The sequence below is a fragment of the Pararge aegeria genome, chromosome 9, assembly GCF_905163445.1.
Source record: "Pararge aegeria chromosome 9, ilParAegt1.1, whole genome shotgun sequence".
Classification (NCBI taxonomy): Eukaryota; Metazoa; Arthropoda; class Insecta; order Lepidoptera; family Nymphalidae; genus Pararge; species Pararge aegeria.
The window spans coordinates 9,886,226-9,904,879 of NC_053188.1; the positions used below are offsets into that span (position 1 = coordinate 9,886,226).

Below are 18,654 nucleotides of genomic sequence, written 5' to 3' on the forward strand. Positions count from 1 at the left end.
GGCGGGGCACATAGCTCGGAGAACCGATGGACGTTGGGGTCTTAAGGTGCTGGAATGGCGACCCCGCACCGGTAAACGCAGCGTAGGTCGGCCCCAAACGAGGTGGACAGATGACATCAGGCGAGTAGCTGGGAGCCGTTGGAGGCAAGCGGCCCAGGACCGTGCATTGTGGAACTCCCTACAAAAGACCTATGTCCAGCAGTGGACGTCAATTGGTTGAGATGATGATGATGATGATGAAATATTTCTATAAAGGTATAATGAACATAGAAATCTATAAAAAGAAATCATATTGCTCTACCACTACAACCACGACATACCAAATAGGTACCAATATACACTGCGGGCGTACATTTCGTGCCGAGTCTTTGAAGTATTCGTAGCCGCTTTCAAGCGTGAACAATTTGAGCTAGAGTACTATTACACTTTGACGCCTCACTTTACGACTTAAAACCCCGTCGCAATGCGAAGCTGAAAGTTTGTCGGCGATTGTGGTCTTTTGCTCATGCATGATTAGGATAAAATAGGCGTCTTGAAAAGTGCATCCCGCGGTAGTAAGTCAATTTTTTCAGTCTTTGCAAGGGAGAAATAATATTTACCTACAATATTTAGTAGTTGGGTATCTTCCTACCTACTTCTTTATTTTATATTATTGATAAGTTGTGTGTAGTCGATTCTGTAAATATACTAAAATTTCTGAAAATTTTGTTTATTATTTATTATTTCCTCACACAATATACATAATGAATATTCCACTATTCATTTTATACCCCTATAACGGTATATTCTAACACTATCTATGTTTAAAATAAAATAAACATATGACTTAAGTTTAGTTAAGTATATTTAAAACGTGTTTTTTGAATGTATGAATGACCCTTATACATTTCAAAGAAATTATTATAAGGTTTCATCATCAATACTCGAACGAAGTATTCTAAGATGTCGATTGATGCAAAGATTAATTTCATATTGATATGGATTGGTGAGTCCATTTTCTAGCAAACATGGTCAAGATATCATTGCTGCTTTTTCGCAAACTTGTCAATAGTGACTTATTTTTTTTTGTGTCTTGTAGAAAATTTAATTTATGTTTGTGATAGGTTTTGTTTTAGTTCATTTTGGCTTTATTTCGCGCACCCAATAATGGGCGATATTTGATGCTGACTTTTCACAGTAGTTCCATTAGTTGACAGTTACAAAAGAAAAATTATGGAGGGTCATCTGTGTATATGAAAAAGTGTCGTCACAATGTATTAAATTAGGATGGCGCCACATTTGCATCAGGGTAACTCTTAAAAGAAGCGCCAAATATAAATGTTGTTAGAGTAGGCTTGAAAAATAAACAAGGAAGTATGGAGATACAAGGAAGTAAGGTTATATTTACCACAATATTTTGTACAACGTAAGTTGTTGAAATTCTTAATAATTAACTACTTTAGTCGATAATGACATTAAATTTTTTAACTCGGCATACTTCAATTCATCTACGATTGCTACAAACATACCATACCCTGTGCATCCACCAGCGCCATTGTGGAGGATTTATGAACTGTTATTTAGCGCAACAACTGGACACTTTTTCAACTTTTCTCCCATATAAGATGACTCTCCTTACCTCTACCCTCCATAAGAAAAATGAACGAAAAGCAGAGACAATCTATTTTTTTTCTTGACTACAGACTTGGGGAATTGTCTTCTAGTATCTCATCTGTGGTTGTCTTATAAATCTGTGTGTAACGGGTTATATATAAGTCCTATCTTTATTTGGTTGTTTAGACTGATCTGTGCTGAGCTGGCTGTATGGTGACATACCTTTGCCTTTTCCCTACGGGAAAGAAGAAATAAGAATTACAAATGGTTAATGGTCTGTGTTGTTTACGTTGTCGGTTGTGTGTTGTATCTAAAAATGAACTTAAATAATTACCCTAAAATTCGTAAATCAACCAATCTTCTTTCGGAATAAAACTCTTACTTCTTCTGTTGACATTATACAAATTATCAACGGACTCGTTCGTTTTTTATTATTATTATGGTAATTTTAGACACGATGGAGGGAGTTGGAAATTTAGAAGAACAGGCCCTAAAAAGAAAAGAGAGGCTTAAAAATCTCAAACGAAAACCATCCAACCACGAAGATGCTGTAGAAACCACATCTAAAGATTTTGTCGTACTTCCAAAGTGAGTTAATAAGAAAATATTTCATCATCATCCTCATCCTATCTTTGTCTCACAGCTGAGATAAGGTCATTATGAATGAATATATATACAGGTAGAAATGAGGTTTGTCAACAGTACAGCACAATATAACAATTATTGTAAACTTATTGTTTACACTGTTAGGCAAAAGTTTTCTTATAGAGAGATATAAAGTTTTGTAGAGCTGTTTGGTGCCAGTAATTCCTTATTATTCAGTTTCAGCTTTATTGTTATATCTTTATGAATAAACATGATAAGTTAATCAATACTTATAACTGACAAGCTCTTCTTTTCCTTTTTTTTTTTTTTTTTTTTCATAAAGTAGAGAAGTGCAACCCCAACGCACACACTCCAGCAGCCCATCACAGCTTTGTGTGTATACATTGATGGCTGATAAATATTGGGAAATCAAGTCATTCTAGCCATATAAATACCCATTACATCTCAAATAATATTTTCTTGTAGCAGTATGCTATTAAAAAGAAAATTTATAAACAATCATATTCCTATGTTTCAGGCCAAAATTTAGAAGCTATCAGCCACAAGATGAAAACTTACAAAAAGAGAAGCTATCGGATGGCACACCATCTTTAGTTGAAGAAGAAGTTAAAGATTTAGTTGAAGCTGGAAAAGAAAAGGTATTTGTATATAAAAAATGTTGCACATTACTCTAAATCCTGTAAATACTATAACTTTTTTCATTGTAGATTGCATAGTCGAGAAATTTAATCTATACTATTACTATTCATAAGGAGGTAAAGTTTGGGAATTTGAGATATTGTAGGCCGTATTCTCTGGATCTACTGAACTGATTTTGAAAACTCACCATTTACTGGGAATGTCATATGAATTGATTAGTGTTGAAAGTTAGTGACAGTATTTGTATAACATTTATATTTAAGTAACAAAAAGTAGTTTTTTTTATATTAAATAGAATTAAATTGTTAGTTCTTGTTAATTGGTCATATTGTTTGAAACAAAATACTTTTAATTGGCCGACTGGTTAAGGAGAATAATTTATTTAGTTTTGTTATGGTCATAATAGATTATTAAGAAATAATATATGTTGGCTTATCTTAAGTTACAAATGAAGTATAGATAGTATATTTTGGTACTAAATAATAAATTTGGTAATAAATAAAGTTTATGACAAAGTGGGCACGGTTCAGCTAGTTAATCATAATTATACAACTCTGACGATGTAAGCCGTGCTATGTCGCATGTGTCGCACTGGTTTACAGACAATAATTTACTTTTAAATGCAAAAAAAACTAAGTGTGTGGAATTTATTTTACCAAATGTAAAGAAAGTTAATAAAAATATAATAATAAATGGAGAATCACTAAAAATGGAAGATTCCACAGTTTTTCTGGGCATGACCTTGGATTGTAAGCTTCATATAGATACACTAGCAGGTAAACTAAGCTCGGCTGCCTACGCCGTCAGGAAAATTAGACAGATTACTGACGTAGAAACAGCAAGACTTGTTTACTTCGCGTACTTTCATAGTGTGATGTCTTACGGGATCTTATTATGGGGCAAAGCTGCTGATATTGAAACTAAATTCATATTGCAGAAAAGAGCTGTACGGTCAATATATAAACTTAAATCACGTGAATCCCTCCGTGAAAAATTTAAAGAAATTGGTATACTTACGGTAGCCTCACAATACATTTATAACAATATAGTATTTGTAAGACAACATATTAGTCTTTATAAACAAAAAGTGGATATAAACAGTCGACTTACAAGAAATGGTCATAAATTAGTGACATCTGCATATCGTCTGCGAAAGGTGCAGAAGTCATTTGTGGGATTGAGTATACGCTTTTATAATATGATTCTTAAGGTAATTTTGGACCTACCAATGCATAAGTTTAAAGAATGTGTTAAAACACATTTATTACAGCGAGGTTATTATACAATTGATGAGTTTCTTAATGACGAGGTTGCTTGGAAGCATCCGGCTCCGCTTTCATCTCTCGCAAGATAGAAAAATGAATTTTAAAATAAAAAAGGTAAATTGTTAATATTGGAAAAGAGCAACTGCTGAGTTTATTGCCGGCTTCTTCTCGGTAGAATCTGCCTTCCGAACCGGTGGTAGAGTCACTACACACGGACAGACTTGACGTTTCAAAAGTGCTTGTATTAGGCCTACTTGAAATAAATGAATTTTGAATTTTGAATTTTGACATATCTTTCCAGGGTACAACCTGGAACCAGGAACCCTCAGTCAGTTTTTTGTTTAGTTTTAAAAATATCTTTATTAATTAAATAATTGTATTACAGTTCATATCCTAGTGACTAGCCTATGTTAAACAACTTATTGAGCCACATAACAGATGTTAATAACTTGTTTTACATAGAACTTAGTATAGACATACATTTATTAATGAAAGTATGGTATGTCAGTGTTATTCTTACTTAGACATTTTTTTTTAAGCATGCTGGCCAAGTGCAGATTTGTGCTTGATATGGGGAACTCTCAGGCATCACCACACTCCCCCCAAACTAAACAAAGTAAACTTTTAATTTTATAAGTACAGTGTAGGTTATTGTGCAGAAGTTTATGAACTATAAATTAATACCTAGACAAACTCTTCTTGTTCCTGGGCCATTTTTAATCCCTTTTTGTGCATTTTAACAGACTCATTCAAATAAAAATTAATAATTTAATGTCACAATTGCAGGTGGTCCTACAAGACTTAGACATTTCAAGTCTTGCACCTCGAAAGCCTGACTGGGATCTGAAAAGAGATGTATCTAAGAAACTGGAAAAACTTGAGAGAAGAACACAAAAAGCCATAGCTGAATTAATATGGGAGAGGCTCAGACATGGCAATGAAGAAAACCTAAGCGCTATGGTGACCATGAATCAAAACAGACCTGCAGATGAAGATTAAAATAAATACTGTAATTTATGGAGTTAGGTATAAGTCTATTGTAGAAATAAATGTGCTTTTATTTTTTGATATTATATTGTTATTTTATTTAAGTTGTATGCTTTTAACATTGGTGAAGGAAAACATAGTGAGGAAACCATACGAAAAACTTGTGTTATGTTCTCAAAGGTGTGTGATGTGGAGTCTACCAATCTGCACTTTTTTATTGTTGTGGACTGTGGCCTAAACCCTCCTCTTTCTGAGAAGAGACCTGTGCCTTGTAGTGGATTGTTTATGGGTTGATAGTGATGTTGATGATGCTTTTATAAGCAAGACATAATGTAAATGTTATTGCATTAAAATACAATTCACATAGCACACAAAATCATAAAAAAGGCTGTTTTTATTTTCTTTTAAATAATCTTTTTGTGAGTTATATATAGCCTATGCTTAAATACAAGATTGAAAAATAATCGTCTTTATATAATATTTATTACAAACATTTTAACTAAAATGCATTTTTGCATTTGTGTGACTAATAGCTATAGAAAAGTCGTTTTTTTCATACTTATTAAATAAAATCCATAGATTGATGTGGTGGGGGGAAAAAATAATAGAAAAATAAGAAAATTGCAATATTTCTAGTTTATTTACTAAAACTTAAAAAAATAATTATTACATATCACAGCTCAGTACTTTTATTCATTTTACTTTATGCATCATTATAACACATCTCCCATTTATAAATAAATATAATTAATTCAATACATTAATATCTTACCAATTGCCTACCGTGTTGAGAATCTATCTATAGATAAAATTAAATATTAGGTACATTTAAATTAGCTATTAAATTACTTTTTACAGAATGTGCATATAGAATGTACAGTTAAAATAATTAAGGTTAGTTAGCTTTATAGGTATGTAATAAAATATAAACCAACATCATGAGATGCATTTGATACTTAAGTAAATGAAAAACATCTCAAGAATGTTCACGTTTTGTTAATTACCTTAGCGCACGCCAACATTAATGTACTTTTATTTTTGTAACTTACCTAGATACGCGTTAAAAGCATCGCATCCGTCGTTTTATGCCCATTGAGAAGTTATATCTTTGTCACGGGAATTTGATCGCGCGAAAATTCACGAGTTGCGAACCGAAAAGCGTTCGGCTAAAACTAGAAGACGGAAGCATGCTTACTTTGCAGGTTATGGTTGTGACAGTTTGTTAAACTCATACCCCTCTTGTGCTTCTCGGGGTATACGCATTAACGACCCCTTAATTTATGTAAACAAACTTTGTGACGCCATTTACGTTGTGAGAAAAAAAAGGACAATTATTTTAACGTACAATCAACGTTTGTTGACATTAATTTAAATATCTTTTTATTCCAAGCATAAAGCATTTCATAATTACTTCATCGATATTTAAATGTTCTGTAACTAGACTTGTCAACACAATTAATGGTGCAAGCAACGTGCTTAACGTTTAATGGTCTAATCATTTAAACGAGCTATTTTATAATAACGTTAATACATTACACCCAAAAAAGCTATATTCATGACTAAAGCCGATAGTGAACTTATGTAGATGAAAATGCTTAACCTAAGCGTGTTGCTACCGTTGTTTCTCTGTTTTCTAGTATGACCGGAGCTCTCCTCGTCAGGATCGTCAATTTCATTATAGGCAAAATACTTGTTGTCGACGTTATAAAATACTACGCGGTCACCGATTGGCTGTATTGGTCGGAAGTTGTGCGTTATTTTTCCATTCGCCGATCGCAGCTCCCTGAACGCCTCGATCTACAAAACAAAAAGGACCTCACGTTGACAGTAGGGGTTAATTATGGGATCTGAAGTTATTGGATTGATTTTTATTAATAGTGGATCATATTCACAAAACGTACACCAAACTTTATTTATTTTTATCCCTGAATATTTTTTAAATTGGGGTATAGCTGACGAGGAGGTTTGTATAAAAGAACTGTATTTAGAAGCGATACATAAACCGTATACTTAGTGATTATATTTTGAGCTCCTTTACAAACTAGAAATAAATAAAATAGTTTAACGGAAAGAACACTTTTAATATTTATTGATTTTTGAAAATATTTTAAGCATTAGCAGCGATTCACAAAAAAAAGTTATTATATATCTACCTAGACATATAATAACTTTATTTGTTGTAGTATATCTAGGTTCTATACCTCTTATAGGTGAACTATATCCTAGCACCTACTTGATGGTAGTTTCAATTTGACCATTATAGCGTACTGTTTCTTCAGTGAATTATGGATCGACTCTAGGACTACATAGTCTTAGTAGGTACAAAGGTACTCCCCGAAATAACGCAACTTACCTGATCATGTGCCAGCCTTATAGGCTGTTCAAAATCTAGCCATATTACTACTTCAGAGCAAGGTGGTGTAGTCAAGGAGCCTCTGTAAGTGAAGTACCGAGTCAGGTCCAAGGGGAGGATGTTCAAGAAAGAGAAGGGATTGCTCATCACCACGCTGGAGTGAGGCTCTGTCACATTCTCGAGCGCTGAGGTCATATCGTCGTAGGCAGGGTGCTTGTGACGGTCTAACTGTAAGTAAGGATACAAGAATTACATAAGTTAGAATTTTAGCTTGAAAAGTGTAACGTTCATAAAAGATACGGTTATAGCCTAGCACTTAGCAGTAAGGGCTTCGGCTTCCCTTTCAAGTGGACCGAGTTAGATCCCCAGAGCAGGACAGGAACATAACAGAACAGAATAGAAAAAAACGGAAAAGAATAGAACAGAATATAATAGAATAGAATAGAACAGAACAGAAAAGAAAAGAATAGAAAAGATCCTCAAACTTAAGTGCATTTTAAACCAGTAGGTAAGTACCTACCTACCACCTACCACCTGCCTATCCATCCTAGATTGAATAATAACACTAAAACTATATATTTAATAAGGCTATCTGTCTTTGCCGTTCTCACAGTTCATTTATCAAAAGGAATTCAATTACGTAGGTAGGAAGTAGTTGGCCTATTTGTAAAGTAGAGAAATAGTATCTACCTACCTATCCCACTCGTATCTGTGTGTGATGTGTTAGACTGCATTTATATTCGAGTGGTAGGTAACCAATAGGTGATAAGCTAACATGACAGTGCATTTTCCAGATATACCTAGGCCGTGACATACCTACAAAAGAGTTGTGTAATTAACGCTGCAGATAATTTTATACCATCGTACTTCCTAATATAGATATAAAATTATTAATGTATCTGCAAGTTTTTTTTGGTTTGCTACGCATTAACGCACATAGGTACTACTGGATGAAATTTTACACATATTGTATGCTTATATTTAAATCCAGCTCGACCCCGGTTAGGAAAGGATGCCTACTTAAAAAAAGATTTTAAATTAACTTATAAATAATTGAAAACGGTGTTTAGATTAAGCCAAGGGTCGAACCGGGCAACTGTCTCGCCCAGCCTTAAGTTTTTGTTGTTTCTAACAATAGACAGGGCATTTATATTACTAAATAAATAACTAAGCAATTTAGAAAACCTTTAGCGTATGGATCCCTGCTCTGCTATTCTTCATAGCTCCCATCATATAATAGGACAGGACAATATTAAATTATTAAATAAGTAGGTAAATAAGCCTTACGTGGTTTTTTTTTAACACACCCTTAAGTGTATTTTTGTCATTCTAAACCTCCACTCTTAGATAGACAAGACAATATTGATTAATTGAATAAGTTACTAATACCCGTTTTCACCGCCCGAGGAACAAGGCAATGTTTAAATAAGTGACTCCTAAGAGTTGGTGAAAAGTTTTTTTTCTATCGACATAGCCTGAATCAGTAGGCAATCGATTAAGGCGATGTCTAGATTTAGTGAAAACTGGCATAAGCGTCTCCATACTGTATATCTACTTGTTTTTATAGATTTTACTCTTAGAATAGGAAGGACAATATTAAATTATTAGTAAATAAGTAGGTAACTAAACACCTCAAAACGTGTTTAGTTTACTTTTCATAATATCGTCCACTTTTCAAAGAGATCTATTTAACTATTTATTTAATTAATTAGGTACCTATTTACTGAAAGATGTTTTTATTTGTAAATTGTTTATGGCCTACCTCGTAAAAGAAGGCAAGCACCGTTAGTCCATCCGAATGTTTCACAGCTTGTTGGATTGACTTGTAATCTTCCTTGTAAAATACCATGTGCAACTCCATTGGGAAACTGTAAATACGTTGGATTAATTTAATTATTTACCTAGCGGATGCCAACGACCTCTGACGCGGTCAACTAACTCCTTACAATAAACATTTCCCCTCACAAACTTACCAATAAAAAGGACATGAGTAGATTGACAAGAGGTTGGTGCCTAACTTAAGTGGCACAATTCGTTTCATATTTTAATGTATTTAACTTAGAAAATGTTCAACCTTTAAACCTCATTGCACAGCTGTTGTAAGAATAGTAGAAGGTACCTATCTAGATTTTAGTTTCATAGCGGGAGTCTCGTGTACACGTCATAACACGTCATAATACTAATATTTAATACCTACCTAATACCTAAATCCTAAGACAAACTATGTAACTACTTTGTAAATGTTAATACCCTGTGGATTTCGGAGAAGCCTACATCACTTTCTGCATATTTCTGAAATATCCGTCAAACTCGATTCAGCCGGACAAACACACAACACACGTTGTTACGCAAAACAGTGTGTTGCAGTTTTTTTTTTGTGTTAGTTATGTTCTCTTAATCATGATAAGATACAGCTATTCGTACTTATTTTGAAATCTGAGATAAACACTCCAGTTTTATTTATTTGTCTGTCTAGCAAAACAATATACTACATTTTGTACATTCTCATCTAGTACCAGAAAGACTTATCTGAGACAAGGCCAATTATAAATTACCTGCGTTAAGACTATCAAGACGGAAGTCTTAACGCGTACAACGAATTATAGGTAGGTAGTATACAAAACATGCAAAACCTTTGTAAAAAACTACATTCGCGGTCCGAACACAATGCTATGCTAATTAGTTAAAGAAAACATAAAATATGGATCTGGATTATTTTATTATTAACATAACCAGTTATTTATTTTTAATTTGATACATGTTTATTGAACTTTAATTATTAAAGCATTAGGTTAAAAAAATTTAAAACATTCACGTACCTTCATAACTATAAGCTACACGTTTCTTTTAATTTTATTTTGTTGAACATGAAAACATAAAGTTACATATAGATTATCTCGTTTGAATATCAAAAGGTACGACAACTGCTAAGTCTTAGGCCGGGAATACAATTGCACTAATTCACATTCTAAGCTACCTTAATAAAAAAAAAATGAAAGTTGTGTGGGTGTGAAATAAGCACGAAATTATGAACACACCTATGCATTTCGTCGCTTAGCCAACAAAACCGCGCAAATACGCAATTTAAATTAGCATAGTTTTTTGAAGGTATGTACACACAATAAAACAGCTCTCTTAACATTATAAACTGTTCTTAAATGCACTTAGTTAACTTCCCTTGCACATACTCGTAGCTAAAAGCTAAACGACTAATGATAACAGAATAACACCTTAAATGTATCCCTTATGGACGCTTATGAGCCATGCATTTTTTTCCTGAACAAAAAGTTGCATTTATAATTAACTCAATGCTTCTTGCGTAGCAAAACACGAAAAAAAATACCGGATTTATGAATATGCATATATCTTTATTTCACTACAAATTAGCCCACTACAATTAGTATTGATGGTAAGTCATGATGGCCAGAGACATTCCACTGTTTATTGTGTACCTATTAGAACAAACCAAAGTATGATCGGAACTACTTTTTTTTCCTACCAGATAGCCCTTGACTACAGTCGCACCTAGTGAGTGAGGATGCGGTCCTGTTAGGCAGTATGGTAGTCATACCCTCTATTCTGTTTCTACGCGACATCGCACCGGAACACCTAATCGCTTAGTGGCACGTCTTCGTCGGTACTACTAAGTGTAACTACGGTAAGTAACTACGGCCAACCGGCCAGACCAGAGAAAATACAGAAATTATAAATTCCCAATTTGCCCCTGCCAGGAATCCAACCAGGGACCTGCTACTTAAATTCACAGCGCTCATCGTTGCGCTAGGGAGGTCGTACGTTTGCGGTAGTGGATAGTTTGCCTGCTACGCAAGACCGATCAAGAATCGCGCTCGTTTGAGCAAATCATCTAGTCAAGCCAACGCGTTCAGCCTGCTGCCTCCTACGTGCAGTTGCAGTGCAAATTTGCGTCCTGCTTGTGACCAATCTCAAGGCTCAAAGCCGCGTTTCGTGATTGGACGTAAATTGGTACACCACCGCGTATCCTGGTTAGACGCTTTGGTGTAGCCTTCGCTTTAGATTCGATTATACGCGCTTTGCGTCAGATGACGGGTTTTAAGCATAGATTTTTATCAGTCTTTAGGTACAAAAAAATTTAATTGAACTTTAATTTTGATATAATACTTACTGCCTCTTAATAAAATTTAGTTCATATGTTTATTTGAGCCATAGAATAGGTACATAATCCAAGCGTGTATATCAAAATGTTATCAATCGGTTTGTTTATCCTAATTTTCGCTTAATCGACGGCTGAAAAGATTTTCACGGAACTTTGGGAGCTTGTACCTTGCCAGAAGTTGACTAGTTTTTACCACAGGCGAGCCAACCGTTTTTATTCGGAACTTTTTTCCTAGGGTATTCTAGGCATGTGGGTACTTTATACCAGAAAAGCAGATATTTCGCTTGTAAAATCGCGGTTATAACTGTGCTTTGTCAATATATCTATGCTATGCAATCTATACGGTATCCGTACACAGTATAAAACAAAATCGCTTACCGCGTCTATCTCCTTCTAAACCACGAAATGGTTTTTAATGCGGTTTCACCATTCGGTTTTACAGGTGGTTTATACCTAAATAAAGCCTAACCAAGTTTTTTCTAAGAGAAATTAAGCAACTAAAAGTAACGCCGAAAATAACTTCATTCGGGTCGCTAGTATCAGTATAAATCTATGATTAAATGTTTGTGTTTTTTGTCTTACCTTCTATGGTTAATTTTGTCCTCCGAGCCAAAAGTATCGTTGTCTCCCCAGTGGAAATGCATCTGGCTGAACACGTAGCTGCCATCGAGAGGGCCTCCACTCACTCGGGGATGAGGCTCGTTCTCTACTTCGATTAAAACTGGAATGACATTAGGACAATTATTACAAAAAAAATTATTCGTTTTGTATGAATTGCGATTCGTAAAATTTAAACGATAGTTCAAAGGTAAGGTAAAGTAGGTACATAGCTAGCCACGATGTTTATGATGATAACATTACATCTATTCTAGCTTCTCGATTGACACATACGCGGACGAAGTCGCGAGGGCCGCTAGTCTATATATAGATATATAGTATAAAGTTTGGGTAGCAAAGTTAAAGATGAGTATCGAAAGTATATTAATATTAATATACTTTCGATACTCGATATTAGCAAAGGTATATTGAGAAATATTCGGACACAATTAAAAGGAAAATTTGAAAATTCATAATTTGAACCCGTTGGCATACAAAAGCTGAAACCCGTTGGCAATTAGCAGAAATAGGGGTTAAGATTGCTATAATGTCTAGCTTGATCTTATTACTGTATTTATTGCCTGATTAGCGTGTAGCATGTTATGAAATGGTTCGAATTGCATATTCTAAAATAGATTTATAATTTTATTTTCTTCTTAAGCAGGATGTTTTGAATTTACCTAACATAATGTCAATAATTCCCTCTCCCTTATCCCCGAATCTGTAAGCGAATAGCGTTGTTCTAGGTTTATGTCCCTAATAGTCAAGTATTATGTAGTACCTACTCGGAAAAATAAATGACTCCGCTAAGTGGTCTTGTATTTTAGAAATTTGCAGTACAGACTTTACAAACAAACTATGTGTTATGCTGCCCACAAAAAGTTAAGTAGGTAGGTGTGTTTTTAATTAAGGCTTTCGAATAATTTAACCGTTTTCTTTCAACGTCTTGTGACATCCGTATAATACTTATACGGAACACTAATTGTCACGAGACTTTCCTTTAGCTGGTTCTTAAATCTAATAGGTAACTTATTATTATATTTGAGTTTGCTTGAATATAGCACCATTAAAATATTGATGGCATAAAATAGAAACTACTTAAAATAAATGACTTACAAAATTATTACAAATTCGATGAAAAATTTGGCATTATACGTATACCTTTGCCTGTATTGTATCACGTTTAAAAAAAGTGATACGAATAGATGGACCTAGTGTAGTTTTCTCTCTCTCGGTTAGGTTAGCATGTTCGAACTTCGAGTAAGGGTCTCAAAGTCCTTGGTTTGATTCTTCGGGTTCAGAAATTATGGTATAGTAATGGTGGTAGTAGTTAAGTACCAGCCCGGAGTTGGGGAAAAAAAACAAAAAGCTCTACTATTTCAGCTAAATGTATCTACCTATATATGTACTATGTAAAGCACAGCTCAATTAAGACAATTACAAATTGCAATTAACTGTATGATAATATGATTACTTGGCACCGACTTAAAAATGCAGAAAATATTTATTATATGTTTTTTTGTTGTTTTAGAAAGTCTGTTTTTTTCCTTGTTTTTTAGTGGTTTATAATTACTTATATATCTAAGTTAAAATACCAACAGTTCAAGTACTCATAACCTTTTACAAAATATTGCTTTTCCCTAAGCCGCTAGCCGAAGCGTTAATACCTAGTTGAGTAGTTCTCCCGGCACTTCAACTTCAACTCCTTTGTTATGAAGAGCATACATTGCTTAACTGCTATATACCATAAAGGAAGCACAAACCGTGGAACATTTATAATTGTACAGTTCCGGTGGCCATTCGTGGTCTAAATCATCAGTTTCATGTGACAAATGCTGCTTTTCGAAAGACAATGCTCAAGTTACATTACAATGTACTCAATTCGCTATACACCTACCTATATTGAAGAGTCCGTCGATTTCTCCAGTATCTTCATTAAACTAAAACGGGACCACCTCTGAGGTATGACATACCAAGCAAAAAAGAGGAGTAATCGCGTTACAAATATACAAAAAAATATAGTCGAATTGAGAATCTCCTCCTTTTTTAAGTCGGTTGAAAAATGTTAGTATCTCGATTGCCGTAGATAAATCCTTGTTGATTTAATGATTGCTTATGATATATACTATTTGAATTAGGTTTTTTTTTATTTATTTATTACATAAAGTTTCCAAAAAAATAAAAAATACTTATAGCTAGCATCAGAAAACCACCCAGGTTTGTAATATATGCTAACAGAGAATTAATGTACGCGTCGAATGTTACCTGTATGTCCATTGTTGGTTACATGTACGTCATCAATGGGGTCGTCAAAGCCGATGAATGCGATGTCAGGCAGCGCGACTTTCTTTACGCGCAATATGTTTATGTTAATTGGACTTTGATGTTTGCCTCTGCACTCGCTGTATCTGTCGCCCCAATATGTTGGACCTGGAAATATGTTTTATTTATATAATAATATGTTTTGTTTAAGTTAAATGCCTTGCTGGTGTAGTGGTTAGTATGTTCGTCTACGTATTACGGGGTCCTAGTTTCGAATTCCCAAGCCGCTCAAAAATCTTAAGGTAGTGAGTGTTTCCGTCTAATGTCAGACAATTCACAGTACCAACACATGTGTTGGTATAAATATTTTAGGTACTACTTAAAAACATATCTGCCTATTTTAAAGAAAGAGTTTGCTCATAAACTACGCTGGGCAGACGGATTTCTAATCGAAGTAGATGACACCGGACGTTTCTGCCCGTTCTTGTTACATTTTCTCAGTCACGGGAAACTGTATTCTTATTTCTTACCCTTATGCCTACCATTTTAACTGAGACATAATAAATAATTTATCTTTTTTACATAATTACCATGACATATCTACCTATGCCTATCTACATTATATACATAATATTTAGTCTACATAAGATTCGTCCTCGTTTAAACCTACGAGTTTCCACTGTTGGTTAGGGATGATTTTGTAAGCCTTTCCACGAACTAGTGCCTTTTTTGTTTAGTGAATTAACTACAGAATCAAAATAAAATAGCAAGCTTACCTATTTCGCCATCATAGCCAAAATCTTCACCTTGGGCGAGCTCGGGCGCTGTAAAAAAAAATAACATATAAGACAAAATTATTAAAGCGAGTTCCATTTGTTTTTTTCTACTGGTAAAATCGTAAGTCTCCCGATCCAGGAATCGAGCAGCGACAGTTAATAGTAATTTAATTAAGGATTACACCAGTATGAAATCATCATAATCGGTTCTGATTTTGTGAAGATTTATTTACATCTTTTATAGAAAGGTGTTTCTCGTGATAAATAATAAGGTCAAACAGTTCAGTTCAAACATCATCTTCATATTATGCATTTGCTAAAGAGTTTAGAAGTAAGAACGTTCATTCTTAGAGCTTGGTCATAATTTTTAAGGCGCGGAGTTACCAAATGCTGAATTTCCGCTCATATCAGTGGCTTATTATACATACATATTTACCCAAGGGTCGAAGTTTTTCTGCACTTTTTACATACGAGTTTAACGCAAAAACCAGGTAAAAACAAATAATTATGACTATAATTATAAAATCATTGTTTCTATCGCAAAAACAAACCTTAATTAGGTTGTATTACATCAATGTTTTATACATATTTCTATTTCTGAAATAATTTATTATACCTATAAAATCTGTAAAAGAGATTTAAATAAGAAGTATTATTAATCCGTAATCTCCTTTGAGAATGATAAGGACTTCGGTTTTTAGCTCAGGTAATCCACCACGCGGCCAAGCGCTGATTGTAAGACTTCTTGCGCCTTTCTATTAAGGACAAGGGCCATCACATAACTTTAAAAGTCAAAGGTGCGAGCCGGGATCAAACTCGGCCCGAAGCCCTTACCATAACATATAAATACATCGATTTTAAAATCGACTCTATGTAGAGCTGCGAAACAAAAATAATCCTTTAACAAATGTCCATTAGCTTACTAGCAAAACCATGATATACCTACAATTATTCGCATAGTTGCTCCATAGACTTCGTTACTTTTCTGGTTACATGAATTTGAAAGTTCCTATGCTTCGCCTTACTTAACGGCCGATATGGACCTAGGTTGCTTCACCTGGCTCTTTTATAGTTTGGCCTTAAAGATGTCAACCAACAGACGCCCACTGTTGGACATAGGTCTTACGGTTTCCTTCGACTCGATTGATGCCGTCTGTCGTCCCAGCTTCGCGACTCGTTTAGCTATGTCAGGCCCTTTTGTTGAATGGTAAGACCATTCAACAAAAGGGCACTTACTTAGCACTCGAGAATGGTTCATTCCTTGGAGTTGTCTCCAGCGAATGAGTGTGTGGTAATTGCAATAGGTTTGTAGGGTGAGTTGCGCCAGGCTTTTGGGTATTCCGCAGACCGGCTCAGGGCCAATTTGCTTCACCAAAGCGCCTGTTTTTGCAAGTTCATCGGCCATTTCGTTACCGATGATCCCCTTATGGCCAGGAACCCAACGTAGAATGATCCTGTTGGTTAGTGCCAGGGTATTCAGGAATTGTCTGCAGTTTTCTACCAGCTTTGAGTTTAGAACCTCAGAAGATAGAGCAGAAAGTGCTGCCTGACTATCCGAATGGATATAAATAGTTTTGTTTTTGAAGTCCTTTAGCAGACAGGTTTCCGCACATTCAATTATTGCGAAGACCTCTGCTTGGAATATGGAGGCGTAGACACCCAGGTTACGTTGAAGCCCTACCCTGGTAGTCTCTTCACATATTCCGCATCCTACGTTACTACCCGACTTGGAGCCGTCTGTGTACCACTTAAGGCACCCCGGTTTCCAGGTGATCCGGTTTTCAAGCCAGTCAATACGATTTGGAATTTCCACAGTATATGCCTGAGGAAGTTAAGTTTTGGAGTTATTGAGTCCGTTGGCATCCCCAAAACAGGTATCCCAAGAACTAAGGTATGAAGATGTCTCAGTTCTCGTGAGAGCCAGTTTACCACACCCTGGCTGGTGAGCCTATACATGCAAGCCTTCGCCTCCTTCTTAACATGTAGGTGAAGAGGAGGGAGATTCAGCAATGTATCCAGAGCAGCACCAGGGGTGGTGCTCATGGCTCCTGTTATGAGCAAGCAGGCTGAGCGTTTTAGACTGCTTAGCTTGTTTTGGGTATTTACCTGCGTCGTCTTACTACTCCAAACCACGGAAGCATAAGACACAATAGGCCTCACAATGGCTGTGTAGAGCCAGAAGGTTATCTTGGGTTTCATGCAACATCTGTTCCCCGCTAGCCGACCGCAAATCCCCAGGGCTGATTTTGCTTTTTTAAGTACGCCATCTATGTGGGAGTTCCAGGTCATTTTCTTGGCAAGTATAACTCCCAGGTATTTGACCTCCTCCGAGAATGGGATACTTATGTTGTTCAGCTTGGGCGGCTTAAGATTTTCAATCTTACACTTCCTACTGAACGGTATTATTACAGTTAAAGCTAGAGGTTTAGAGAATCACATTTAGGTTTAAGAATAACCCTAGAACACGCTTCATATTTATGCTTCGTCATAATACAAAACCTTAACTAACTAATACACCTACTAAATGAAGGCAACCTAATCCTGGTATACTAATAGCATCGACATAGATTTTGGCAATAATAATATTGTGTTTGTTATTTAGAAAGTCCTCTTTAACGGTGCGTAACCTTGCGGTTTATAATGGTCTTTTTATTTCACGCTGTACCGTTGTAACCTCACCGATTTAACCCTCCACAATTGCATACCTAATAGATATTAGGTACAGTCAATAATAGATTTCCCATCGATTGTTTTTTGTTTTACTGCCAGTCGCTTAAAAATAAACAGGTGACAGTCATCAACGGAACCTACTTTGGTTACAGTTTCTAACTCTAAGTAAAGGTATACTTATGTTTGTATAAAGGTATACTTACTGTAGATAGTTACAAACATCTAATAAACAGTGTTTGTAGCGGCAGGTAGAAGATGAACTGGCCGCGGAAAAGTGCATGGCACCAAATCTTATAGTTTGGTTGTACCTAAATATATGTGCCGCGGTTTAGAACAGCGGTTTCCAAAGTTAACGTGATTAAGGACAGGGTACCGTAAAAAGAAGATAACTTTAATAAAAAAACTGTTTAGATTCTTATAATGTGGGTAGTTTAAATATTATAATCTACAAAGTTATAGTATAATTAGAAGATATAGTATTTTGTAAATATAAAAATAACTCCAAACTAGACTTATCACAGGCAGGATGATTTTGCAAATAATAAAACTTTTCCAGTTACGTTAGGTAGGAATAAGAAAAATGGATGGATTTTTCAAAATTACTTCAAATAAGTCGAAGTCATTATCATCACTTCAACCGAAGGACGTTCACTGATGGACATGGGTCTTTTGTAGGCCAACGCTGCGTTTCCCGGTGCGGGGTCGCCATTCCAGAACCTTAGGACCCCAAAGTCCATCGGTTCTCCGAGCTATGTGCCCCGCCCATTGCCA

At 35.3% G+C, this 18,654-nt stretch overlaps 2 protein-coding genes across 3 annotated transcripts in view; one reads left to right on the forward strand and one right to left on the reverse strand.

Annotated features, from left to right (window-relative positions):
- The first annotated feature begins 1,868 nt into the window (after positions 1–1,868).
- LOC120626307 (coiled-coil domain-containing protein 12) lies at positions 1,869–5,176 on the forward strand. Its single transcript, XM_039893775.1, has 3 exons — positions 1,869–2,181; positions 2,717–2,837; positions 4,890–5,176. Exons 1-3 carry the CDS (start codon positions 2,033–2,035, stop codon positions 5,100–5,102), a joined length of 483 nt encoding a protein of 160 aa, XP_039749709.1. The 5' UTR covers positions 1,869–2,032; the 3' UTR covers positions 5,103–5,176.
- Positions 5,177–5,765: 589 nt separating this feature from the next.
- The window catches only part of LOC120626523 (putative carbonic anhydrase 3), a 34,747-nt gene continuing 21,858 nt past the window's right edge, over positions 5,766–18,654 (reverse strand). For both annotated transcript variants that reach the window (XM_039894061.1, XM_039894060.1), the window contains exons 2-7: positions 15,214–15,261; positions 14,441–14,605; positions 12,161–12,299; positions 9,206–9,311; positions 7,444–7,671; positions 5,766–6,887 (exon numbers count right to left, since the gene is read on the reverse strand). In XM_039894061.1, the coding sequence (XP_039749995.1) occupies positions 6,615–6,887; positions 7,444–7,671; positions 9,206–9,311; positions 12,161–12,299; positions 14,441–14,605; positions 15,214–15,261 (959 nt within the window). In that variant the 3' untranslated portion in view covers positions 5,766–6,614. The remainder of the gene's footprint in view (positions 6,888–7,443; positions 7,672–9,205; positions 9,312–12,160; positions 12,300–14,440; positions 14,606–15,213; positions 15,262–18,654) is intronic.

Coding starts and splice junctions, on each gene's coding strand:
- LOC120626307 (XM_039893775.1), top strand. CDS start 2,033: ATGGTAATTTTAGACACGATGGAGGGAGTTGGAAATTTAGAAGAACAG. Junction 2,182..2,716: donor GATTTTGTCGTACTTCCAAA/GTGAGTTAATAA, acceptor CCTATGTTTCAG/GCCAAAATTTAGAAGCTATC. Junction 2,838..4,889: donor TTGAAGCTGGAAAAGAAAAG/GTATTTGTATAT, acceptor TCACAATTGCAG/GTGGTCCTACAAGACTTAGA.